The sequence below is a fragment of the Watersipora subatra genome, chromosome 4 (genome assembly GCF_963576615.1).
Source record: "Watersipora subatra chromosome 4, tzWatSuba1.1, whole genome shotgun sequence".
Taxonomy (NCBI): Eukaryota; Metazoa; Bryozoa; class Gymnolaemata; order Cheilostomatida; family Watersiporidae; genus Watersipora; species Watersipora subatra.
Window position 1 is genome coordinate 21,230,028 of NC_088711.1, and position 27,963 is coordinate 21,257,990.

A 27,963-nucleotide genomic window follows, 5' to 3' on the forward strand; every position below is an offset into this window, starting at 1 on the left:
CTTATTGCACTCATTGATATGTTTGCTACAGTTTGCCACAAAAACTAGCTTTTTATGTGCAATAAAAGAGGAGATACGGGTTCAAATAATATGTTATAAATTTGAAAATTTAAAAATTATATGGTTATCTACCGAATGCTACAAATATATATTTATGAACAAGTGACATAAACGAACCATACTTATATTACATGCAGAAACAAAAATTAACGTTTATAAAACAAAAATATTTCTATCGTTTGCTCGGATAGCTGCGTTTTGATTGTTGCTTTCGATGGAACGAACATTTTCCAATACCTGGTAAACTAGTCGACATTAGCGGTCAAACAATTTTTTGGCAGAGCAAAACTTTGACGCGCTGCATTTAGCACAAAATCAGCGCGTAAAGGTTGGCTCGCTAGACGTCACCTTTGACCCAAAACTTGCAAAAAGTTTTTTATACGCCTGTTCTTAAAAGTATTAAGAACGCGTTAAACAAAAAACTAATATTAGCGTGAGACATTTAGTAATTATTTCTTTGGTGTTGCTTTCAAAGTTCATCTACCATCGTAAATTTAAACTGTTTGTATATATGTACACGTGTTTCGAAGTATCAAGACTGTAAAACAGGAAACTGTATTGGAAGTAATTAATGGGTACAGTTTGAGTTGGCCAAACATAAGAAAACATAGTTAGTATACACGTAGGTAGCGTAGTGTGTATCATATATGTGTCATCGCTACTAATGCATTTTTTGTGTGACCACAAACAGCCAGTTTTTATTATGCCAAGTGGTTGTTTGTTTCTTCCTCAGTTTTTCAGCTGTAACTGAACCAATAAGTCAGCCATTTTTCTAATACCTATCTTAACTTGGATTGCAAAGAATCATATACAATTATGTAGCATCAAAAGCTGTAAGTACTGAAATAATGTCAAATTCTATCAGTAATTTGTCTTTTTCTTGATAAATGCTTTAGTATACTGTGTAATTGCTCTTTGTATACAATTCTGATAAGATTGCTGTGAAATGTTAGCTCAACTTTCATTACTTTAATACTTTTATTTTAGAACCTCTTTATTCCAACTGTGTCAGTGGGCACTTGTTTTGTGTAAACACTCCAAAAGACCAGTAATTTTTTGTAAGTAAGATTAATGTTTTAATTTGTGAACTTTTAACTTGAGTCATAAAGTAAAACCATAATTCATTTATTTGCTGCAATCCATAATGTAAAAAGTTTGTTTCCGTTTGTATAACAATTCAATACTGCTTTCTTACAGCACGGTTCTCTTAATAATAAAAGAGGTAGCACACTTTATGAGAGGACCAGTTGATCTATTACTATATGGTTTTCTGGATGTACCAGTACAGTGAAAAAATTACTACCGCATAACCGGAGACCGACACACTTAGCACATCATGGAGAAACAGTTGCAGAAGCTCAGGGAGCAACGTGTCAACGGCATCACTCAGGTGAACTCTATTTCAAACAAGATTGCTTTGGCAATAAAGAGACACAAACCAGTTGATGTCCTGGACAGCTTCTTAGAAAGTCTGACCGAGATGATGGCTGATTTAACATCTGCAAACACTCTTTATGATGCATTGCTGAATCATGATGTAGAGGGAAATTTTTCTGCCTATAAACTGACTGCAGGGAAATCCGTTTCTGAATTTTTGCATAGTGCCCAGACAGTGTATGACAGTACTGTGACTTTAATAGTAGATTATGAGATGTCAATCAAATGTCAGTCGGCGACCAACTTGAAGCAAGAGATTGAGTCATTGCTTTATAGTAATGATTTTATGCTAGGGCAATTAGATGGCATCTCAAGTAATAGTGCTAGCCAATCACAGGCAGCTGTTGTTTTTGGGGAAGTGGATATTTTTCTAAACAAGCTACGCAATAGTGTACGAAGCCTAAAGGCTGCTGATGCAAGCGGAGATAATAGTGATTTATTTTCTAGTGTAGATAAGTGCATTACTAACTTAGAACACAAAGTAGTAGTATCTAAGCAGATGCCTCATCTTCTTGCAAGCCAAAAACAGGCAGTGACGCCACAGGCAAATCAGCATCAAACTAAAGCAGTAAACAAACTTGTAGAGAATATCATTACCAGCCCTCAAACACATCAATCATCTGCCTTCAATCCTAGCACTTCTGGTCTCAGTGGAGACAACTCAAATACTCTCACCAGCCCTTCTGATTCTGTCAATGTTACCTCTGCTAACAGTATGCTATTGACAACTGACACCAGTGTGTCAGTAACTGACACAGGTGTGTCAGCGTCATTGAGCGACACTCAAACACAGATCGGTGCAAGTGCACCTAGTACAATTCAGGTAAGCAGTCTAAGTACGCCCGTGATGACTGACACAAGTGTGTCAGTGACTGACACAGGTGTGTCAGCGTCATTGAGCGACACTCAAACACAGATCGGTGCAAGTGCACCTAGTACAATTCAGGTAAGCAGTCTAAGTACGCCCGTGATGACTGACACAAGTGTGTCAGTGACTGACACAAGTGTGTCAGCATCATTGAGCAACACACAAATGCTACCAGGTGCATGTGCACCGAGTACTAGTCAGGTAAGACAAAATATGAAGGCAGATCGGGTAGTCTTTTCTTCGAGAACACCAAGCCCATTAGTAAATAGTGGATTAGCCACCATCCCAGAAGCCCAAGATGTTTCAAGTTTTAGGCTGACAAATCGTAACTCTCGTTACCTAACTAGCACTCCACTAAACAGTGAGTCACAGGTAAGACCTCTAAATCTCAGTATTACTGCCGCATATGATAGTAGTTTGAGGACAGGGACAGGGATTGTGTCGAACAATACCTCCACAAGGAGAGAAAATAGTCGATTCCAAAAAGCCCCCCTTCCAACGTTCGGGGGAAACAGAAGAGAGTGGGCAGAATTCAGGGCTGTGTGGTTATCTTATGCATACCATGAAATAGACTCTGAAGAAGAACGAGCTTGGGCACTGAAACAGTGTCTTAAAGGAGAAGCTCTATCGCATGTCAGAGCGATTTTGGCCAATCAGCCAAATGCACATGAGAGGATGTGGAAGCGCCTGGAAGATCTTTACTCTGATGCCAGTGTAGCGGTTAAAAGTACGTTCCTGGAGCTTGAAAGGCTTAAACAGCTCACTGAAGGAGATAACAAAGGTCTTGTGAGTTTTGTCAACACAATTGAGCTGTGTTACAGTCAATTGGGTGAGGTACGACAACTCCTAGCAGTCACACCAACACAGGTTGATGTGCTGAGGTCGAAGCTGCCACCGATAATCAGACGCGAATGGATGAGAGTTTACTCCACACTCCCCACAGAGGAGAAGATACATCCTTTTACAAGTTTCATGAAATTCTTGGAAAGTGAGCGAGACTTTTGCATACGAGAATTGTCAGAGGATGTTTTAAAATCAACCAAGCATCCAGAGAAAGACAAGAAAGCTTCAGCAGTGAGGACACATGCTGCCTCCACTGCAGATGCACCAAACAGACAAACTTCATCATGCTTGGTACATACTAATCCAAAAGTCATACACAATACAATGGAGTGTCGTCAATTCAGAAAGATGGGAAGGAAGGAGAGGGTAGGCTTGTTAATCAAGCACAAGGCCTGCTTCCGCTGTGCTGGATTGCACAAGAGGGAGAACTGTAAGAGTACTGACAAGTGCTCAATATGCCGCAAAGAGGACCACCACACTCTACTTTGCAAAGGCAATGGTGGAGACGGCCAAGGAGCAAAATGCCCCAAACCATCTTCTGATCACCAAGCCCCTCAAACCCAAGATGACAAAACAACGAACCATGCAAAGCGGGACATGACAGACTCAGTGTTCCCGATTCAACTTGTTCCTGTTGCAGGATCTACACACAAGGCTGTAGTGTTCTCTGATGGGGGTTCCAATGCTACATACGTCGCCACCAGTTCAGTGAGAAAGCTCAATGGGAAAAAGATGGGAACCACCCTACTCCGAATTACTCGGGTCGGCAATACCACATCAGAACAACGGGCTAATGTATACCGAATCAGATTAGTGACCACCACTGGTAAAGTAGTACCGGTTATCGCATATGGAATGGAGGAGATCACCACAGAAGTACCGGGTCTCGACATTGATGTCCTCAAGACACTCTTTCCACATAGGAATGACTTGTCTGACTTGGTGCGGCAAAGGTGTCGGGTAGATATCCTTTTGGGCAACGACTACTATGGATTTCATCCCAAAGTGGAAATAGACACTGCAGGAACCCACTTAAGTCTTATGAGTGGAGCCTTTGGAAGGTGCCTTCAAGGTAGTCATCCGTCCCTCAAGCAAGGTGTAATGAGTAATCTGATAGGGTCTTCTTGCACAGAAGAAGATGAAAAATCATCTGTTGACTCATTTCTGACAAAAGCTGACATAAAAAAGGTTGAAATGTTCATCGAGGCTGAGGAAATGGCCACAGAGGTGCACCCCCGTTGTGGTGGATGTAAATGTGGTAAATGCCCCATCAGGGGCCATGACTTTTCTTTTCAGGAACAGCAAGAGCTGGAACTGATACGAAACAATCTGTCCTATGACAGTCAACAGAAAGTGTGGGTAACGGCATACCCTTGGATCAAAGAACCGAGCACACTCCCGGACAACTACAATGCTGTCTTTGCCACAATGAGAAGCACGGAACAAAACCTACGTAAAAGGGGGGAACAATGGGTCAAAGTGTATCAAGAACAGATTGAAGATATGATATGCAGAGATGTGGCACGTAAGCTTACAGCGGATGAGATAGAGAAGTGGGCTGGACCAAAATTCTACATCAGCCACCTTGCAGTTGAGAATCAGAAATCTTTATCCACACCAGTGAGAATCGTCTTTAACAGCAGCCAGAAATTCCAGGGTCAGTCCTTGAATGATGCACTGGCGAAAGGTCCAGATTGTTATCTGACAAATCTCATGGGCATCTTACTACGCTGGCGAGAGAAGCCCGCTGTTATGATTGGTGATGTTAGAAAGATGTTCAACTCAATCAAAATCACTAAAGAAGAACAGCACTGCCACAGGTTTTTGTGGCGAGATATGGATGCCAACAGGGACCCAGAGATATATGTCATCACAAGGGTCAACATGGGGGATCGACCGGCCCCTGCCATAAGTGCGGAGGCTATTCTTAAAACAGGGGAACTTATGAAAGACAAATACCCTCGAGTCAATCAACTGTTTCAACAATCCATGTATGTGGATGATATTGTTGAGTCAGTAGACAGTGAGGCAGAAGCTAAATCACTCGCAGATGATGCTACCCAAGTGCTAAAGGAAGGAGGATTTAACATCAAAGGTTGGGTTTTCAAGGGAAATGGAGAAAATATGGAGACAACTCACGTCTTAGGTGTAGAATGGAGCCAGTCTCAAGATGAGATTCGGTTCACACCCCGCCTCAATTTCTCAACCAAGAGAAGAGGTAAACACTCTGGACCAGATATCCGACCTAAAGATATCCCAGTAACACTGGAGCCTCCGCTGACCAAGCGCATTGTTTTGTGCCAAATTATGAGGCTCTATGACCCACTCGGGATCTTATCCCCATTCATCATAGTTGGTAAAATCTATCTCAGGGAAACCTGGGATTTGGGATTGGGATGGGATGACCCCCTACCTCCTCGCATGAAACAAAAGTGGGTCGAGTTCCTGCTTCAGATGGGAGACCTGGAACAAATGAAATATGACAGGTGTCTCATGCCTCTTAAAGCAAAGGGAAAACCTACTCTGATCATCCTTTGTGATGCTAGCGATAAAGCATATGGCTTTGCAGCCTATGTCCGCTGGAAGTTGGAGGACAACAGCTACTTCTGTCGCCTGATCTTGGCAAAGTCTCGAATCGCTCCACTCAAGAAACTATCAACGCCTCAACTTGAGTTGAATGGTGCAGTCCTCGCCAAGAGAGGTCGTGAAACAATTCTGAAAGAGATGAGGTACAACTTTGATAAAGTTGTCCATCTCACAGATTCAGAGACTGTGCTGTGTATGCTGGCAAAGACTTCCACTCGATTCAAGCTTTATGAGGGTGTCCGAGTGGGTGAAGTACAAGCTGGCACCAACAGCGATGAGTGGAAGTGGGTAGATGGTAACAGCAATACAGCAGACTGGGTCTCGCGTGGTTGCAAACCTTGTGAGATCGGCCCCAAGACGGAGTGGTGGAGAGGTCCTTCATTTCTCTATCTAGCGGAGGGCGAGTGGCCCACGAAAACCGTAGCTGACGTTGGTCAAAAAGGGCCACTGCCTGGTGAAAAGTCTGTCTCAACCCACCACTCGAGGGCAACAAAAGCACCAACATTAGACCTGAATTATGGACGCTTCGGGTCAGCTAAGAAACTGATATGGACAGTTGCACGCCTAGTCGCCATGGCTGAAGCCAAATCATTCAAGGCAGGAAGAACCAGTAACATCACCCCAAGACACATCGAGCAAAGCAAAAAGCTACTCATAAAAGATGTGCAACTAACTATGACAGATGAACTTACTAAATCAAAACGTGGTAGGTATGCCCGGCTTAAACCGACTAAGGACAGTGAAGGGATATGGGTGATAGGTGAAAGAATGGTGGAGAGTAATCCTCTGAAACACACACCAACAGACCCTCCTCAAAGACTACTGCCTAGTATGCACCCACTATCCAGGCTTTTGATGGAAGAGTCTCATAGACAAGGAGGACACAGGGGCCGAGATGCAACGCTTGCACGGTTTCGTCATGACTACTGGGTACCACAAGGAACCAGCTTGGCCAAGTGGGTAAAGAACAGTTGCAGGATGTGTCGCATCCGGGAACCCAAACTGCTCAGCCAACAGATGGGATGTCTTCCACTGGGCAAGTTGCAGCAATCAGCCCCATTCACCAACACAGTTCTAGATTTGTTTGGACCTTTCCCCATCAGAGGAGAGGTTCAAAAGCGATCTACTGGCAAAGCATGGGGTGTGATCTTCATGGATCTTTACTCAAGGGCGGTACATATCGAACCTGTGTTTTCATATGATACCAGCTCATTCCTTATGGCCCTGCGACGTTTCACCAACATCAGAGGATGGCCTAAAGTGTTGTATTCAGACCCTGGGTCACAGTTGACACATGCAGACAAAGAACTCAAGTCTATTTGGCGTAACATTGACAGAGATGCTCTGTACAAGGCTGGCACCGATAGTGGCATGGAGTGGATCTTTGGACCCGCTGATGCTCCTTGGTATCAAGGTGGCGCAGAAGCGCTAATCAAATCAATCAAAAAGTGCCTCCGCTTTTGTATGAGCGGTCAGAGACTTTCAGCCGCAGAGTTTCTGACAGTCTGCACAGAAGCGGCGAACGTGATGAACGAGAGACCTCTTGGTCGAATCCCATCAGATGATGGAGAAATAAACATGCTCACACCCAACAGTCTTCTACTCGGAAGATGTTTTTCAAACAGTCTGGGTCATGCCACTCAACTGGCAGACTCCAGTTCTATGAGAGCAGATCTAGTAGAACAGGTAAGTGATAGATTCTGGAAGCACTGGCTACAACTTCTTGCACCAACAATGGCAGTTCATACCAAGTGGCTGAAAAACCAAAGGAACCTACAGGTAGGGGATATTGTATTAGTGAGCGACTCAAATGCCTTGCGATCCCAATATCATCTTGCAGAAGTAATCAAAACATACCCTGACAAAAAGGGGCTAGTACGCCGTGCAGACCTTCGGTACCGCAGTTATAGTACAGGTAAGTCTATGAAAACATATACAGGTGGTGCGTCGGTAGTTATCACAAGAAGTGTGCATAGGCTGGCTTTGGTTGTTCCAGTTGAGGAACAGTAAGTGACATATATACATCTTATTATATCTCATCACTATCATATATAGCCATCAGCTACTTACATTTAGTCTTCACATACTCACTTCTATCACTCAGCATACACCCTTTCTCTGACATATATATGCATTATATCTAACACTCTATCTACAAAACCATTTGTAGGCGAACTATTTTGTTACAACGTAAATCGAGCTTGTATATCGCTGAGGCATCTCTTAGATAGTACAATTAATCAAGTACTAGTATTGTGTAGCACCAAGTACATTTAGTCTTCAACCATTTTATCTCATTATACAATATATGTTAACCCGTGTTTGACCAACCCCTACCCCTCCGATGTATTGGAAGTAATTAATGGGTACAGTTTGAGTTGGCCAAACATAAGAAAACATAGTTAGTATACACGTAGGTAGCGTAGTGTGTATCATATATGTGTCATCGCTACTAATGCATTTTTTGTGTGACCACAAACAGCCAGTTTTTATTATGCCAAGTGGTTGTTTGTTTCTTCCTCAGTTTTTCAGCTGTAACTGAACCAATAAGTCAGCCATTTTTCTAATACCTATCTTAACTTGGATTGCAAAGAATCATATACAATTATGTAGCATCAAAAGCTGTAAGTACTGAAATAATGTCAAATTCTATCAGTAATTTGTCTTTTTCTTGATAAATGCTTTAGTATACTGTGTAATTGCTCTTTGTATACAATTCTGATAAGATTGCTGTGAAATGTTAGCTCAACTTTCATTACTTTTAATACTTTTATTTTAGAACCTCTTTATTCCAACTGTGTCAGTGGGCACTTGTTTTGTGTAAACACTCCAAAAGACCAGTAATTTTTTGTAAGTAAGATTAATGTTTTAATTTGTGAACTTTTAACTTGAGTCATAAAGTAAAACCATAATTCATTTATTTGCTGCAATCCATAATGTAAAAAGTTTGTTTCCGTTTGTATAACAATTCAATACTGCTTTCTTACAGCACGGTTCTCTTAATAATAAAAGAGGTAGCACACTTTATGAGAGGACCAGTTGATCTATTACTATATGGTTTTCTGGATGTACCAGTACAGAAACTACTATTAGCCTGAGACCATTATTGATTGTTTCTATAGTGTTGCTTATAAAGTTTTAACAAAAAAAAAGCGAACAGCTTTCGAGTTGGACAACAATAAAATTGGTGGTTAATGTAAACGATTCATTATTAATAGAATTTTGTGGACACTTCTCTCCTGATCACTTGGTATTATGGGTTCATAATGACCAAAGATAATCAAAGTGGCGGCATGATAGAAATGGCGTTCAAATAGAGAGTGGCACTCTATTTTTCAACCCTTTTTTCATAGTGGCTGTCAAATAAAGGCAGCGTTCAAATAGAGGTAGCGTTCAAATAGAGGTGGCATTCAAATAGAGGTGGCGTTCAATTACAGGTTTTACAGCATATTATAATTTATATATTATTATTGGTTTATATTCCAGTAAATAAGCTTATTACCGCTCAGTTATAACATGGCAGCCACCATTGTTGTGATGCACTGCTACAGTCGGTTTTAAATTTCGAATTAAGTATTATGCATGTAAATTTATACTGCGTATATAAAATGCTTTGTAAACTTTCATTCCGGCATTCATTAATATTGTGCGGTTCTTATTACATTATGACTTCACTTGTCATGCACCAGAATCATGTGATTGAAAACAGGCAATGCTTAACTGTGTAGTGTGCAGTCATTGCACAAATAATGCCAAAAGCGTGTCTTCCAGATATTGATTTAAACATGTTGAAGAGCTCTAATTATTGTATAGAGTAAAAAAAATAAAGTTTTGAAAGTTGTTTTTATTACGTGAAAGCATAATAAATTCAGATTTGATATAAATATTCCAGAATATCGAAATTGACTTATTCCCGAAAAAAAAACTTTCAACTATGTAATAATTTGTCTTAAAATACCTTTTGGCTTAAATATGAGATCGATGTATATGTGAGTATGTTGAACAAGAAAAATACATTCAGCGTTATGGTTTAAAGGTATACAGTTCTAGTGCCACACTTTTCTCACTGATTCTCATTTGCAACAAAGGGCTGGATCCAGCAGCCTTATAAATAATGGCACATATGAGACCCGAAAAAGGTAGCAGCAGTAGTGGTAAAATTTTCCAATAATTTTATTACGACATATCAATGACAAAATCCTTAGCCAAATTTCTTCTATTTTATGCCCGATTTATAGTGATGGGCTTGTAACTCTTCAATCAAGTCCCTTAGCTAGCGTGTGTGTAACATTGATTGCTTACTGTGATCCTAAGCTCCAATCTTTCATTGGCAAAGTGCATTCCTCATTAACTGCAAGTTTATACATATAACTCGATGCCTTAGCGGTGAATACTAGAATATATTTTGTGTCAAAAATTTGTAGAATGATGGTAAAAACACACAAACTTTGTCGCTTTGTATGCTTGGTGTATATATGTATAATCACATTATTTTCTAAAATGAAAAATACTGTATTTCCATGTAAATTCCACAACACATGTAAACTAAGTTGAAGCATAAAAATTATTAAAGCGTGAAAACCTATTTGCAACAACCAGATTCTATGACATTGAGCACTTTTAATGATTACTTTGTGATAGCTGTCTATTTGGGAAACAGTCCCAACATCGACAAGTCCGAACCTAGACAAGTCCCAATCTCGACAGAGGTTGGTCCAAATCTAGACAAAGGTTGGTCCGAACATCGACAAAGGCTGATGCAGTTTTACAATAATTTAATCTTCAACAAATAATAAATGTCTTTTTGCAGTTATATCCTCACTTCAAAGAATAAAAATCAAAGCTACTCACTGAAGTTTAGATTTCAAATAAAACATTTTGCTAGCATAACAGTCAACCATATTTATGATTGTTACTTCTAATCTAATCTAAAATTTTCCCACTACACCCTTCTAGAATGAAGGAAAGGTGTGGGAACTCTTTTATTACAAAAATTCTTTACTAAAAACCTCTCAGGTCTCGAGTTGTTCTCGGCCAAAAAGAATTAAAAAACGCATTTGTCCGGATTGTTGGCACAAACCACAGGTGTCCTTTAGCGGAGATATTGCCGAAGCCGAGACCGGGCCTTAGTCTTTACACACAAAAAACAACAAAGGTCCAGGTAGTTATGAGCAAAACAAAAGTATCCACCCAAATATCTCACCAATCCGATGAGCAGCACACACAAAAACTAAACCATTCGACTGAGCCACCCATCATGTCAAAATATTCCAAGTTTCAAGTCATGTCTTGCACAACTCATCTTATGGTTTGTCAAAACTTGTCCCAAAGTCCCTATTAATTTGAGACTGTCCAATATCTGTTTACAAATGGTCGCCGCTAGCCTAGCCTAACGTCCTGATTCAACATCTTAGTAACTATCGGGGCATTGCTGAGTGCTCCCGATCCTTTTGAATCCCTCTTAAGTTTTGTTTACAATAGTGTTAACCCGATTTTGATAGGTTCTTGCATGCTCAAGAGAGACTCAAAAGGATCGGGAGCACTCAGCAATGCCCCGATAGTTACTAAGATGTCGAATCAGGACGTTAGGCTAGGGGCGATCATTTCTAAAACAGATATTGGACAGTATCAAATTAATAGGGACTTTGGGACAAGTTTTGACAAACCATAAGATGAGTGTGCAAGACATGACTTGAAACTTGGAATATTTTGAGCTGATGGGTGGCTCAGTCGATTGGTTTAGTTTTTGTGTGTGCTGCTCATCGGATTGGTGAGATATTTGGGTAGATACTTTTGTTTGGCTCATAACTACGTGGACCTTTGTTGTTTTTTGTGTGTGTAGACTACGGCCCGGTCTCGGCAATATCTTCGCTAAAGGACACCTGTGGCACAAACGAACCTGCTTTCTGTCGAGTGTTGTGGTGCTTGATAGTATTTTTTAAAATCAGGGACCGTAAAGTTCCTTTCCACTGCTTTTAAATAAAATGCACACCTAATATCTTTTCGCCGTTTAGCTAAACTCTCGATCCCTGTATTTGCTCTTATTTCTGTAAAACTGACTTGCCCCTTTAGTTTAAAAATGAACCTTAAAGCGGTGTTCTGTATTTTCTCAAATATTTTGATATCTTTTTCATAAACGGGTCCCATACCGTGCAACCGTACTCTAAAAGTGGCCTCACCAAAGAAAAATAAGCAATCTGCCGAGTTTTGTTTAAAACAAGTAATAAACTTTAAAACAAGCAATCTACTTGTTTTAGCATTCGTTCTATAGTTAGATTGGGCAAAATATTGTTAGGCCTACATAAGCTGGGGAGTGCTGCATCAAATGGATCACAAGATATTTTTGCGCAAATAAATCTTTTACATATAAATCGCTCATTTACTATGAAAATAGTAGATGGTAAAATAGTAAAACTGCTGTCGAGATTGGGCCAACCGTTGTCGATATACAAACTCGTCGAGTTTCAAACCAGTAGAGGTTCGGACTATAAACCCATTTTTGCAGTTTCTAATTAGAAATATTATTTCTATTTGAGCACGATGTATTACCATGCTTAAATTCTTTTTTGTAATAGCACACGCTCTATATTATGATGCGTTATCCGACGCTTAAACCCTGTATACACCATTTTACTGACAATTTAGATCTTCACCTGACCGTATGAAAAAATTGCCGTCAGAGTTGAGCTGGCGGTACTAGAACATTTGTTTAGAATTAGCCAATCAGTTACAAGGTTGGTTGTTTGTTTAAGACTTCGATCCAAACGTAAGCAATAATTTGTTAGCGCTCTTTTTCAACCAAATAGTGCTCATCACGGTTTTGATATTACATGTGTGGTTACCAGGCTTAATTGCTGCTCGCAGGTTATCGCCATCCCGTTTTATAACAAAACCATGTACGAAACCATTTCTCCTCGATAGGTTATTGAAAGCCCATTGAAAGCTAGTATGGCGGTACTTCATATGAATTCACCGGTGAGTGTAACTCTCATTTTTATTCAAATTTCATAGTTTAGGTTTTTGTAAAAGCAGTGATGTCTAAATTTTAGTGTGTCTAAAATTTAAATGTGTTTAGCTTAATGCGACACATAAATATATTTTTTTCCTGACTTTAACATTAGGTAAAATATTGTTCACAACATTATTTTATTCTCAAGATTTGCGAAATGCTGGTTGTGTGGAATTTTGTGGGTTCATGGTTGAGAAGAGGTTTTAAACTTGTGAGAAGATTCCTTACACAAGTAGGAACTACCAAAATTTCTAATTTGTAGTTCACCTGCCAGACCAATTAATAAGATATATACATGTTTTAAATATACACAGGGCCTACTGACTACAAATGTTGAGATAATAGAGAATGTTGCACGTTTGTTTGTTTTCAGTCTGAATTTGGTTACATAGAAAAAATTAAGTTTAGGATTATGCTCTTACTAGATGTAGTCATTCTTGACTCCATGAACCTTACCAAGGCTTGGCTACCTATTTACGTTGTCATTTTGATTATGCAGATGCATCTCAGAAAATAGCATTCTAAATTGTGCGAAAATTTACGAATTAGCTACGGTATATCTAAAAATGCTGTGGCATTAATCTTGACGTCTTTTGAATGTTTTACTTCTAAATAACGTCTTGTGCAAATAGTAGCCTATATTTGCTAACAATTTGTACTAAAGTTAATTTGGGTTTTACCACATATCAACCGTTTGAGGTATATTTTTAACATAAATATGTGAAGTAGCTTGCTTTGAATATAGATGCATAAGTATTTTGGTTATCAAAGGGTATGAGCAAAACACACCTAAAACATTCATTGTAGGGAAAAAGGCATTTAGTTCAAGTTAGATCTGCTGCTAAATCTACTGCTAGATTTTTGGGATTGCGCTGTTAGTTCATAACTACTGTTAACTTTTAAAGGTCCTGTTGTTTTGTAGGTGAAAAAGTCTGTTAATTCTATGTTGCTAAGCTGAGTCTTTTATGTGTGATCACCAAATTTATGTCATTGAAACTTCAATTTCTTTGTAACTAGCTCAAGTTTAGGCTTCGTATATATTTGACTACAACTAAAAAAAACAATTACAGTTTCCATTGGTGATTTGATTTGTAAAAAGACTTGTCTAGGGCAGCTGACCAATGAAAGAATGACGTTATACCCAAGGTTAGATATTAAAGAAGAATGACTTATAGTCGAATTCCTCAGTTATTCTATTGAAAAAGCTAACCCATTATCAAGGCCATTAAAAGACAATTTTCAAATGCATCTTTTTTGATTATTTTTAATAATATCAATGAGTTTTAAGACCTTTCAATGAGTTTGTAGACCTCCAAAAAGTAAAATATTTTCTAGTGATGTCGTTAAAGGTCAAATTTAGCGCTAGTTTCACTAAATAGTGAAACAGAGTTTCACTGTTTAGTGAAACTCTGTTTCACTAAACTAGCACACTCTGCTAGCAAGAGATCTTTACTCTGGAAATCAATTGTTATTAGTTGGGTCAATTAAGAACTGGGGCTAACATTTTGTAAACAATAATGCTCAATTATTTTTATATACCATCAAACAATTGTTAATACTGTAGTGAGTTTTTCAATTGTGGCCAAATATGCATTTGCATTTTACCTTATTGCAAGAAAACTTATGCTTCAAATAATCTGAAATTTGGAGATTTGACATATGTATATCACTTTCCCTAGCAACGCAGTTTCACCTCACCGTTTCACCTGAACATGTTCTAAATTTTAACAGAACTCAACCAAATTACTGAGATCATTTGAGTTTAGAGTCTTGAGTTTGCAACTCAAATTTTTTAGTATATTCTATGGATATGCATTTAGGATAAATGTAGAAAAAATAATAAACTGTTAAGTATAATTATTTGCTCATGTTTATCATTGGATTTATTAGTCCGAATAAATTTTTATAAAATTTGTAGTGTTTGTATATCATTCTTGCAAAACCTCATAACTGAAACTTCTGTAACATTGTGCAGTTCTATGAGAAAAGGTAGGCATAAAACTGTCTAATAATTATGTTGCTAACTTTTTTCTCATTCTATGGGTGTTACTTTTAGATTATGACGTATATCCATAAAATCCGGCAATGTCACTAATATTGATGTGCTTATTTGCGTATTACAACACAAAAGCATTAGGCAGTCTATATTCACTCTGATTGTAATGGGTGATTACCTACATTTGCCGGGTTTTGTCTATTTGTTAAAATGATTTGACACGCTGCTTGTGAAAGCTAACTAGTATTCTATTGATTGTAGAAGGACTTAATGTATTTGGGATGAACAGAAGCTAGTACAGCCCCACATTCCTACATTTCATAGAGTGAGTATTAAAGGGGTGTATATTTGTCTATATAACTACTGCCTGTCAAGATGAACCTACATATTGACACATGTTTGTAAGTAAGTGCTTGCCCGGCTAATCGCTATATAACAAACATGTTCGGCGATTGTTAAAAATGTTTCTTGATAAAGTGATTTCCATGTTGCTCGATCATTGCTTTGATCAAGATGTAGATAACTCCCAAGTTTACGAGTATGAGTAGACCTTAGTGATCGCTGGTTATGTATACTCCTGTATCCAAAATGGATATTTTTCATACTTAAACCAGAGAATTGCTCATAGGGAATCCTAAAGACTGGTTCGCACTATGTTGCCATATATGTCGATGTTAATCACAAAATACCTTAGTGATCGTTTGTAGTAACATTGTACACACTATCACAAACCAATCCGCGTTTACATTAGCGAATTGTCTATGGCATAGCAGTCTTATACAATGCAATCATGGAAACAATAAAATACTAGTCCCGCAGCAACTGTCATGAAAGAAAATCTAGATCGAGCAATTTACAATGGCTAATCATCATCGCCGAAGTGGTGTACATTGCACAGGCCGTCGTGGATTCTCAGCGAAATATCGGTAGTTTGACAGCTGCGAACTTTCATGATGTATCCGCATTGCCTCGACGATGATATCATTTACAGTGAACATAGTCAACGCATAATTGCTGAGAGGACAACTTCGATATTTGACAATATAGTGTGAGCCAGCCTTTAGGCACCGTCCACTATGATCAGATCCTTTTCCTAACACTCAATTGATCAAATGTTCACAAAAATATCCATTGTGAAGTCATTGAAAAATTGAGAATTCGTAATACCAAACTTGGCCATCAAACTCACTGCAACAACAAGCATGGAGTATCATCAGCTTAAAATGCCAGTTCTCCAACATTATTTGGATTAGCTTCAAGTGTTATTTTGAAGGACACATGGGTTCCCATCGCTTTAATAGGCAAAAGGGATTTGTATTCGTGAATTATCTTCTAAACTATTATACTGGTATAAATTATTCTCTTAAAATGATTTATGCAGCTAGACTTTCGATCAGCTACATTTTCAAATGAACAATCGATTGAGTTATTTGAAAATAGCTGTATATTACCTTCCCTAGGTTCTCAAAGCCACGTTAACCCGATCCGGTATATATGCAAAGCCTTCCTTTGAACCTATATATTGAAATTGTTAGGTAAACTTTGTCACTACGTAGCTGGTGTAATAAGTTATTAAAACAGTCAATAGTTTGTAAATTTTTGAGTAGCATTTGTTAACAGTGTGTTCTTTACGATCCTCTCATCCTATAAGCTGAAGCCAATTGTTCGCTAACCATTGTTATCTGAACAACTCAGTAGCAAGCCAGCCTGCCGTATGTGGCGTTGAAAATACATTTTTTCTAAAATGATCTCATAGCATGCAAGCTATCTAGTTCATGCCAGAACCGGTCTACTGCTAGTGAGAAAATGATAGTGCTGCGTCGTTACATTTAAGTTTATATAGGCAGTGTATTTTTGACGAATGATCAACATTTTAATTTTTAATTGCCATTTTTGTTAACTGAAGTAAATACTACAAGTAATGCTTTGTTGTTATGATAAAAACTAGCGAAACCATATTTTTTTTAAACAAAAAACAGAACTTGCTTTTTTATAACAGACGTTCAGTTTGGGCTACAATTACGTACGGACAAGAATCAGTCAAGAGATATCTGTCGGTAGAGGGAATTTTACAGAGACCATTTCCTGCTTCCTTAGCAACCGTTATAGCCGTTATAAGCAGATCACATTTGCTGAAAGCCATTTGAAATGGATTACATTTTTTTCCTGACCTCACAGTTAGTCATATCATCTGCGATAACCATTAAATTACGTTCAAGTATTCTCCGAATGATTTCTATAAGAGTGTTACATGCAGCCTTTTTTGTGCTGAAATCGTCTTAATAATTTTCTCACGGTGATGAATTAAGTATTTTAACACAATACAGTGTATGCTGTGATTTTTATACAGTGGTAGATTACTGTTTCCTTGTTGTTGGCATATATGTTAAAATACCCCAACATAAGTTTTAAGCACTTAGAAATCGGAATACTTGTACATGTATATTTGTTGACTGATGTAACAGACCAATGCTGAAATTGTTGTTGGGTTAGAGCAAATGTTTTGGTTTACTATAAATATTTATCACTACTGTTTAGTATTGATTTTTGGTAACGCCCTAAAAGAAGTTATATGAGGCACCTAACTACGAGACTCTGAAATGACAAGACTATTATGCTAATTGCGTGGTTGTAGGCACTAAATGGGTGATAAGGGAGAGGGTATAAGCCAAGCACACACCCTTACAGTATGCAACCTCATCCTTCTCAACTGCATAGTGTGTGGCCTCGAGCTTGTAGCCAGCGCAGCGCTAGTATATCTCCCACCCATGCTGCTCGAGGCAGGGGTCGAAGACAAGTACATGAGTTGGGTCCTCGGATTAGGACCAGGTCTCTGTCTGTTCATCGTGCCAGTGCTAGGCCGCTGGATGGACACTTGCACTAGCAGGTTTGGCCGAAGGATTCCGTTTATGTTTATACTAAGTCTCATGGTGCTACTCGCCCTTGTCCTCATTCCCTATGCTGACCATATGCTACCAGAACGCACAGAGTCTACGTCTGGCTATTCCGTCCATGTCTATCTACTAGCCATGACCGTTGTCCTCATAGACTTCAGCACTCAAGCTGGTCTCACTCCGTGCGAGGTCTTTCTGCAGGACATCACCAAAGGTCTTCCAATACGGGATCGAGCGTTCAGCCTCTACTCTCTCATGTGTAGTGTCGGCAGTTGTGCCGGTTATCTCATCCTAGCTATCAACTGGGAAAAAACTATTCTTGGCACTATCTTTGGTGACCAGGAATATTGTGTTTTTTCTCTTCTGTTTGTCATTTTTCTCGTTCTCATGGTCGTCAATCTGCAAACTGCTTCCAAGATCCGCAACAGGCAGAATATTCGCAACAATAAGAGTTTTGCTGATATGCAGATGCTGCAGGCCGTTCCTAAACTCTCTGATCATTCGCTGGCTGAATTGAAGCGCAACAATAACTGCAGTTGCCTCTCTCGTTTCGTTCTATCTATCATACCACAGGGAATTGTCTCCCTTTTCACTATACCATATGCACTGCGTCGTCTTGTATACGCTAATTTTTTTTCATGGGCCGCAGTTATGGCCTTCCTGTTGTTCTACACAGACTACATGGGTGAGGTGGTTTATGGAGGCAAACCTAGCGCAGCAGTCGGAACCGTTCTTCGTCATCAGTATGATGATGGCGTGAGAATGGGCAGCTTTGGACTGTTTCTCCATGCTGTTATGTCATCAATAACAGCGACTGCCATTGAGAAGCTACAAAATATTTACGGCATGAAAGCCATTCACTTCACGAGCCTTCTGATATTCACCTTTAGCATCATCCTCATTCTACTGACAAGCAACCTCGTTGTTATGCACACACTTTCCATGGCTACTGGAATAGCCTTCGCTTCTATGACCACAATTCCTTTTTCGCTTGTTGGAATGTATCACGAAGACAAAGAGGTGAGTCTGCTAAGGCTACTCGATATGTACATTTAAATTGCTATTTCTGTTAGTAATTGGTATCATCCTTACTGTTCGTAAAAGAGGAATGTCTCTAGGAATTCTACCATAAGGCGTGTTGGTGTTATCACCTCTCATTTCAACATTTGTGTCTACAAGAGGTATGCTATCAAATAAAACAGCCGCTAACTATGGTAGTTGACCATCCCAAACATCTCTAACAGAAGTGCCCTTATGCGGCTAGATAAAACTTAAGGGTTTCCAACTTGTTGATAAATATAGGGCTTGATCTGTCATAAATCAAACTCTCCGCTGGCAATGTTTGGGGTTTGACCAATAGTATCATGCTGACCCACCCATTCGATCGATCATGTGATATTGTTTGCACTGCTTTGATTTGCATAATCCTTAGCAAACAGGAGGGAATAATAATATGGAGATTATAGGCAGATATGCATAGCAAGTTGCGAATGGTAGCTGAGGGCAGCAAAAGAAACATTTATCTCACCTTTAAGAAATTAGACTCCTTATTTAACGGCATTTTAGTGTACTCAAAGTTTCATGTGGTTGGTTTAGACTTCAGAGCAAGGTTAAGCATGTTATGTGGAATTAGGTATGCATGTAGTTTGCGGGTCATGGGTAGTCACTGAGCACATCTGAAAAATTCTGTGTGTTCATTGAGCATATGCTCATCTGGTGGTGTGTTGGAAAAGTAATGCATCTAATTTTGCTGACCTCACAGTCAGCGTCTGATAATCAAGCGCTATCACCAGCATATGTTACTATGTTATCATAAAAATGCTTTGTGTTAGATTTTGTCAAATGTACATAAACAGCATCTGCAAGTCATTTGTGGTGCAACTGCCACAAGAAAATTAGAAACTGGTACAGTGCATATCGGTAACGAAGAAAATTTCATTCTGATTTTGATGTTTAAAATCTCAAAGTCATTGAAACCATTTAAATTTCTCACTATATCTGAAGCATCGAAGATGTCTATCATATACATGTAGATATATACAGTCAAACATGGATAACTTGAACTTCACGGGACCGAGCAAAAGTGTTCAAGTTATCAGAGCGTTCAAGTTATCAGAGCACTGTCACAAGTCCATGTATTTATTTATTTCTTAGTAGATACATGCACATATACAAACTATAATAGAAATCAAAAGCATAAATGGCTTGTTTCAAATTAAATGCTTCTAATGTAAAGTTTAAAACTTTTTAATCAAAAAGTATAGATTTTTCTATCACTTGAGATTGTTTTGTTGTTTGAGGTGATGTTATTGCCAGGACGTTTTTTAGATTAAAATTGGCAAAACTTGATCGTTGTTGAAATGCTCAGAAGAAAAGACATCTTTTTCTTTTGAGCGTTTTAACCGAGATCAATTTTGCCGATTTTTCTTGAAGTTCATGCAAAGGTCACCTCACTTTTCCATGCTTCCGGAAGGCAATCGCTAAGCGGATGTTTGGTAAAAAATCAAAATTCACCAAACCTTTAGAAAAGTCGTTGACAAAAATATTTTGCCGACGGTGGTAATAACGACGCCTATGATTTACGAAAAGCTGAGGTTTACCTCTATGACTTGGAATAAAGTGATTTTCTAAAGCGATAACAACCGTCTCGGTAGCCGTTGGGCAAAAAACTGTTCGAGTTAACAGAGTTGAGGTCGAGTTATCTATAGCAATTTATCATTACGTGGGAACAAACCAAAGAAACCGTTCGAGTTAACCATGTGTTCGAGCTATCCGTGGGCGAGTTATCCATGTTTGACTGTATATCTGAAAGTCTGTAGTTTCGACTTTCCAGCTATAGCAATTAATATCTTGGAATTGAAAGCTCGCAAGGTGCTGGGTTCAAACTCACAAGATTGCAACCGCAAGTTTCAAACCACTCGTTTAACTACTGAGCTATACAGTCTTTAGCATCCAATTGCTCTTATCCTATACGCATATGGTGCAAAAGTGCACGCTAAATGTACACTTATGATTATTAACTAATATTATCTCGTCAATTTGTTATTTTTTGAAATTGTTTAGAAACTAACTTTTTGCTAATTGTACCTATTTTTTTAATTTTTAAATGTGTCTTTTCAATTGTGCATTACACTTCTATTTCTGGTTTTTCGTAAGCTTCGATTATTAGTAAAGGCTAATATTTTCAAGCGGACAATTGTATTATCTCGAGTAAGAATAACGTCAAGGTCAATACTTTTAACAATTGTATTATCGAGTAGGAAAAGCATCTACATTCTCTCCGTTCGGTCAGACAAAGACAGACCGATATCTCATTTTTACATTTGTACCAGAATCGAGAGGCACCATATCGTCGTATTCAAAGTTTTGATGGATAGCCTTCTGCTGGAACAGTAACCTATTTCATACACACACTTATTATATGCACGAATTTTCATTATTAATTCAACGTATTCAGGATGTTTATTTTGTCTTCTCAGTTCGTATTAGTTGTATCATTACCAAATCATCTTTATTGTAATTATAGCGAAACAGACTTAATTTAGCTATTACTTGCTAATTATTTCACATTTACATCTAAACCCTTATATAGTTGTTTTATTTTGTTTTTTAATTTATTTGACCCGCACAAAACACTTTTCTCATGATATGAAGTTTGAAAGTTAGAATGGTAACTGTTGTTATATGTTAAATAAAAATTTAATTTCTGTGCAAACTTATTACTCTGGCAACGCCAGGCATTCAGCTAGTATGTAAGTTATTAAACATTTGGCCTGAGATCGGGCCAATATTATTAGCTGACTATTATTTGCTGTGTAATAACTGTTCAGTGAGTTTAAAAACGATTGTCTTCTAATTGAGCGTTGCTGGCCGTAGTATGTAAAGCAGAACTTTAGGTTTATAATTATAATCGCTCATCTTGTGTCCTCTATCACCGCTAGTTATATTTTCATTCATACCAGAGAGGAATTTGTCTAGTAAATCCAAAAGCATTCTAAATTCTGTGTTATATGAATACTTCTTTGCCATCGACTTTTGTAACATTCTTTCATACTAAAATTGCTTTCGTATAGTGTCTTCATTCAGGGTAACCAGGATAGATTAATAATTTTATTCTGTTGATATTGTTGTTATATGTTTATTTGCGTATGCAAAATCCCGAACGTTGTTTTAATCGATCTCTAGCTCAACCTACGCTCAGTGATCATTCATGTTGATTGAGGCTGGTTCACCCTATATCGCCATATCTCGGTGTTGAAGCCACAATTTTTGATGATCATTGATAATAACAATGTTTACATTATCACAAACCCATCCGCGTTTGCATCAGCAAATACTCCGTGAGGCAGTGTTTTTTTTTAACTTTTGGCATACATGAATCAAATACTAGTCCTGCAGTAACTATCGTAAGCGGCAATATATCAATCACGTTATCCGCGACCGCAAATTACTATCGCCGAAATGGTTCTCATTCGCCAAGGCGGTCGTCGATGCTCGAAGAAATATCAGGAAAGTTTGACGGCTGCAAACTTTCCCGACGTGTCCGCGTTGCTCCGTCAATGCCATTGGTTTACGATTCACGTAATCGGCAACGCCTGCCGAAAGCAAAGCGCAGATATAGTGTGAACCAGCCTTTAGGTAGTGCAAAAAAGATTTAAAGTCAAACATTTCTATACCTTCTAAGTTTTTATGCCAATGCTCACATGCACATTTATCAGTTTTAGAGGTGGATGGCCACCAAGGGGAATCTCCCTTAATAATTTTAAAAGCATATAAGTTCACTGATACTCTGAACAAAAAAATAACTCTTGAGTCTGGAAACTTTTCATTTCAATGTTTTCTTTTGTTTACAGGTATTTTTCCCAGATTCCCAGTCATTCCGAGGGTTGGGCATGGATATGGCCACTTTGGACACTTCGTATTTCTGCTCCCAGGTTCTGTTGCTTACCTTCATGGGCTATATCGTGCACCTCACAGGCAGCGCATCTATGTACCTAGTCACGGCAGCCATATTGTCGACAATCTCTTGCTACTTCATATTCACTGCTGTTTACAATAAGAGTGACATGCCTCGATATCTTTTTGAACCATCTCAACCACCTCAAGGCCCTGCTATTCTTATTACCAGCGTATAAAATCATAAAAACACCTGTCTATAATATTCTAGCAATACTCCTATTCTACTGACAACTAGAAGAAATCTCATTGGCATCTCCCAACAGGCTGTCTTATGTGCTCAATGAATTTAACTCGCATGAATATATTTTTGTATGTACTAATTAGAATGCATGGGATGCCTCATAGGTCTACAGCACGGACATAATATTTATTCAATATCCCTTTTAAAATTAATTGTTTCTTCAGCTTGGTTGGTCTAACTCAACTTGGGTTATCCATTGTTAGTAATAGAGAAGTCAAGATTTACCTTTGAATTAATCTCTACTTTACCAGTAACAGTAACTACCTTTTCTTTCTATTTTTTATATTTAGCAGCGTTTAATGTCAGTACATTATCAATTTTTTTAGTCATTTCGTTGGCAGAAAGCAGTTAGGTATCTGTTTCTTGTTGCCATACGTTATACCTATTCCACTCTTATTGTTCTTCCAGATGTAATGTTGATTTGCAGTAATTATTTTTGGCTTTATAGATTCATTTCTTGTTGATATCATAGTTGAAATATTTTGATTTTCAATGGTTCAGTTTTAAGATTTATTTCTGTATTTTATTTAGATGGTTATGCATAATTCCCCAAATAATAAGTTGATCTCTATCAAAATATCACTCAAGTTATAGAATTGCTCTGAGTCAAGTTCTAAAGCCAACTGTACCAGACTTATTTGTTTGATGTGATTTATTTGAAATGATTTACTTACAAAATGAAAGTAAATACATTCAGTATTTAATCCGTTTCAGAAGGTCCACGCCACATGAAGAGTTATGGATACGTTAATAACCATCTTGGCAGGTATACGCGCTGAGCTAGGCATACCTGTTACTGAAAATCTTTTATCTTTTCTTAAATTTTTTCCTCAATTATGTGTTCATTAGCCAAATTTGGTTAATCTATGCTAGTAGCGAAACTAATTTGTGGATATGCTATAATTGTCTACTGCATTTGACACCCGGTAAACATACCCGAACAAGACAGTGTTCATTTTGTTGACAGTCACAATGTGAGATGTTGTTGCAAGTACTAACAGAGGATCTGTCAAGGCGGTAGTCTGCCTGTTACAACCTTCTGCAATGCTCAAACTTTGTATCTTGGACAGCTATCTTGATTCTAAAGCATTGTGATATGCATTACGGAATTGTCCCCCAATACTGGAGTGCATAGAATTGCTTGCCTACATCATAAGCTTGGACATCAAAATGCAAATGTATTTTGAGACTGCCTCAGTTATGCTGTATACTTCTACAAAAAGCAAGCAAATATTTGTCTTAGCTAGTCATTATTCATACAAGTGCTGTGAAAGGAACTGCGTTCCCCCAATACCTACAAACCCTACATGGCAGCCATCTTACAAATGTGGCAGATCACTGACATGGGATATGAGCTGAGATGCTTATTCTTTAACATGTTTCTCTCACAAATGACATCCTTGCATCATTTGTCCAGTTTAACTGCCTTTTCTCCCTATCCTGTTTTACAAATTTATAGTTTGTAATGATTCAGCCACTTCTATTAGCAATTTCCTATCACTTTATTCGCACCCCTCACTTTTATATACTAACACACTAACAGTGCCCTGCTCCGTGAGAGATTTGCATGTGTAACCATGTCCACAATTATTCTTAAATGTGAAATTTAGTAGTAGTAGCGTAGTTGGCTGGGAATCTGATTATCCAGGCTCAATTCCGGTACTGATATTTTTTATTCGAACGCTTTTAGCGTGGCTTCAGATGGACATGGCTCTCATCTTTAAAAAAATTATTTGATCATTTTACTACTACCTCGTAAAATGATCAATTTGAAGCATGGCCAACGCTGAAAAGATTTCATAAATGGTTGATGAGCTGGTGTTATACCAGTGGGCGCAGCAGTGTTAGACTGATATCCACCGTCAGACAGCAGATATCAGTGCAGAAGATTATGCTAAAGGTTATAGACCAGTTTGCATATTTTGAAGCATCGGGTAAAAGCACTGAGTTCAAATGATGCACATAATTTGAAGTTGTGACCATTACAAAAAAACAGTAGGAATGTTGCTACTATACATTTTGCAGTGCTAAATGCAGTAGAAAGATTTTCATTACGCTGTACATACATGCACAGCCCATTTTTGACTTGATATGACTTTGACCCAATACAACGGTAAGATGACAATGTTGCTCAAGCTTGAGTACGAGTGGGCAAACGAATTGGTCATAATTAGCGGGCAAACGAATTGATCATAATTAGTGTGCTGTATATGTTAAAATGAAAATCTACTATGGTTTTAATAAATAATAACAATGACAATATAACATATGACAAAACCCTAAGCGTGATAATGCCTGACTCTCTATTTTGAAATGATATCTGAGTTAGAGCATAAGTTCATCAACTTGCTTAACATAATATCCAACAATTTTATGCAATTCAGTATAGATGTTTGGAAAGTCAGCACTGTTAGTTGGTCCACAGTCCGTCCACAGTACCAACTTCATATCATTGCACAGTTGCAGTACACACACAAGTTTCCCTTTGAAGAAGGTGCCTTCACAGTATGCATGAATTGCTGGGCTTCAGGTAATGCTCATGAAAGGAAATGCGTAGTAGATCACAAAGGGCAATTTTCAGTAGGAGGCAGTTGCAGTAAATGTCTATTGTGCATTAGAAAGTTCTGCGCTACTGCATAATTCTTACCGTATATACTGCGGGCGTATTGCATCACGAAGATGCAGGGCAGTTCTCCTGCATTACAACCCTGAACCCTGTCATAATTTTACATACCTGTAGATGTGGTACGATGTAAGGATCTATTGCTAGCATGTGCAAAACCATTCATATAATAGGGTGTGGGCCAAGCAGGCAAAAGAGCTTTAGAAATGATGTTTCGTCGGCACCCCCTTTCAGTGGCAACTTCTGCAGTGATTCAGACTAATTTCAGTATGAAGAATTCAAAACTGAAGAGTTGCTGCAGCTGCCATTCCCACTTCTATATGAAATTTAATAAAAATGGTATTTTAGGATTTATCCCCTCTGTAAATAAGATTCCTTCTATAGAAGCATCAGATTTGCAACTTTTTATCATAATTATTTTGCAGTGATTTATAATGTCAGTGGTAGAGTCAAAATTCCTCTTCTATCTATTTTCGAACATTCCATATCCTACGATCATTACCCCCACATGTAAGCTACATACATGTATATACATATTTGTACATGGGTATATAATTGTATGGTTTAATAGCTTTATTTTACAAAAAAATTCAAAACACCATAATTATGATTTAGAACCTGAAACTGATGAATCAAAAAAAATAATAAGATACAAGATAAGTACATTCAGAGCTTTGACATGACTTGTGTAGACCACATACATGGCTCTCAAGAAATTAATTTAATAAACATTCACTAAGCACACAGGTCAAACGCTTAGTCACTGTTTAGAAAGCTGGAAAAACACTTTGTAAAAAGCCTGAAAAGTCTGTTTCCAATGGTGTATGCCTTCAATTTGTCTGCAAGACTTCCAGATTCACAGAACATGCTATCAGATACTGACTAACGGCAGCAAAATGGAGCTTGTTAAAAAAAAACACAGTGAGGTGAATGAATATTTTTTAGATTTGTGATACTTTACCACTCAAACCTTTAAGGTGAGATAACGGGACTTATAATTATTCTATAAAATAATTATTATGTAATTTAATTACATAATAATTATTATGTAATTTAATTACATAATTAATAATCATTATTAAGATGGAAGGAATGCTAACATTGTAATCTGTACAAACCAGTAGTGGTGGCTACTGATCAAGATGCTTGTATTCAGTTTGAAAAATAACTTAATTTCAATCCAGCCAGACATCAACCATTAGTCTTGCTCTCATTAATCAAATGGACAAATCATGCATGTATTCAGTCCAGTTTATTGGTGTAAGCTGACTAAGTGGCTGTGATTTCCTCAGTCAATGTTGGCTGACATTCATTTAGCAACCTGAAAATGAGCCGGAAACCTACTACTCATGATACGCCTTGTGAAGATGAAGACAAGCCAACAAAGAAAATCACAAGATCCAATTCTGCTGTCCACTTATATGCATCAAGACCTACATTTAAACATATGCATGATTTGTGAAAAAAGGTGCGGCACTACTCACACAAATCAACTACTCGCAAAGCTGTCCTTCATATGGCCAAAACTGTGTCTGCTGGTATGTCCATCTACCCTGTAAATTAACTAAGATATGATTTTTTTCCGCTGCTTTGACTATGCTAAGTAATTGATAAGCAGTGCATTGTATTGTTTTGCAGACCAACTTGTATGGGTATGGCACCAATGATTGGCATCATATCACCCTACAAGCAACTATGGCCCTCACAACGGATTTGAACTCCTATTGACATCTTCAAGCATGGTTTTGTGTAAACATTTTACTAATTGTAGGAGCGGTGCACCTGTCTACATATGCAGATGGATTGAAGAATGCTGCTACCATCAAACAGGAAGAACGCATAGTTTATAGAACTTTGATCAAAATATGGTTGCTTTAGAGATGACCTCTCATAACAATTGTTATGACGAGTATATGTGTGTAATGCTCGATACACAACTGCGTAATTGATGAAAATGTTGATTAATCTTGGCTCAACAGAATAAATTAAAATTGTTCACTACTTACCTATGGTATCTTAGAGTTTCTATGTAAGAGGACAAGCAGAGAGCTGTGCCTCTAACTGCAGTTTGTGGATATTACAGCCCAGGTTCCCAGAGGGCAACTGAGTTAGAAACCTTCTCAGAAGACTAGTTCATATCTATAGCGGATATGATCAAACTACCATAAATGCAGTGACTCCAAGCTATTGAGGATGAGGGGCCATCCTTGTGGATGCCTTGGCGGTTATCCAAAGCTTGCCTGCCAGTGCCATTTCTTCAACATTTCGTCAACTTACTGATACAATTCTTGATGTGCTTATCGCTCATACTAAAGAGTACAACGCTGCTTGTGTGGATTTTGTGATCGAACACTATTGCAAGAACAGAGCTACTAAGGCTACTAAGCTCGGAGATAAACTTCCAATGTGGAAATCTCATAGGCGTGCACGGTTTTTCGAGCTGCGTT

The 27,963-nt window shown here is 38.2% G+C and overlaps 3 protein-coding genes across 3 annotated transcripts in view; 2 read left to right on the top strand and 1 right to left on the bottom strand.

Annotated features, from left to right (window-relative positions):
* LOC137392718 (uncharacterized) overlaps positions 1-12,435 on the bottom strand; it is a 329,168-nt gene extending 316,733 nt beyond the window's left edge. Inside the window, exon 1 of the mRNA XM_068079033.1 lies at positions 12,344-12,435. The gene's annotated coding sequence lies outside the window, so the exon portion shown is untranslated. The remainder of the gene's footprint in view (positions 1-12,343) is intronic.
* LOC137394034 (uncharacterized) lies at positions 1,397-11,465 on the top strand. The gene is made up of 2 exons (XM_068080750.1): positions 1,397-7,709; positions 11,296-11,465. Exons 1-2 carry the CDS (start codon positions 1,397-1,399, stop codon positions 11,463-11,465), a joined length of 6,483 nt encoding a protein of 2,160 aa, XP_067936851.1.
* Positions 12,436-12,656: 221 nt separating the features above from the next.
* LOC137393074 (solute carrier family 45 member 3-like) lies at positions 12,657-23,498 on the top strand. The gene is made up of 4 exons (XM_068079473.1): positions 12,657-12,769; positions 15,061-15,124; positions 17,435-18,713; positions 22,547-23,498. The coding sequence occupies exons 3-4, from the start codon at positions 17,442-17,444 to the stop codon at positions 22,826-22,828; spliced, it is 1,554 nt and encodes a 517-aa protein (XP_067935574.1). The 5' UTR covers positions 12,657-12,769; positions 15,061-15,124; positions 17,435-17,441; the 3' UTR covers positions 22,829-23,498.
* The last annotated feature ends 4,465 nt before the right edge of the window (positions 23,499-27,963 follow it).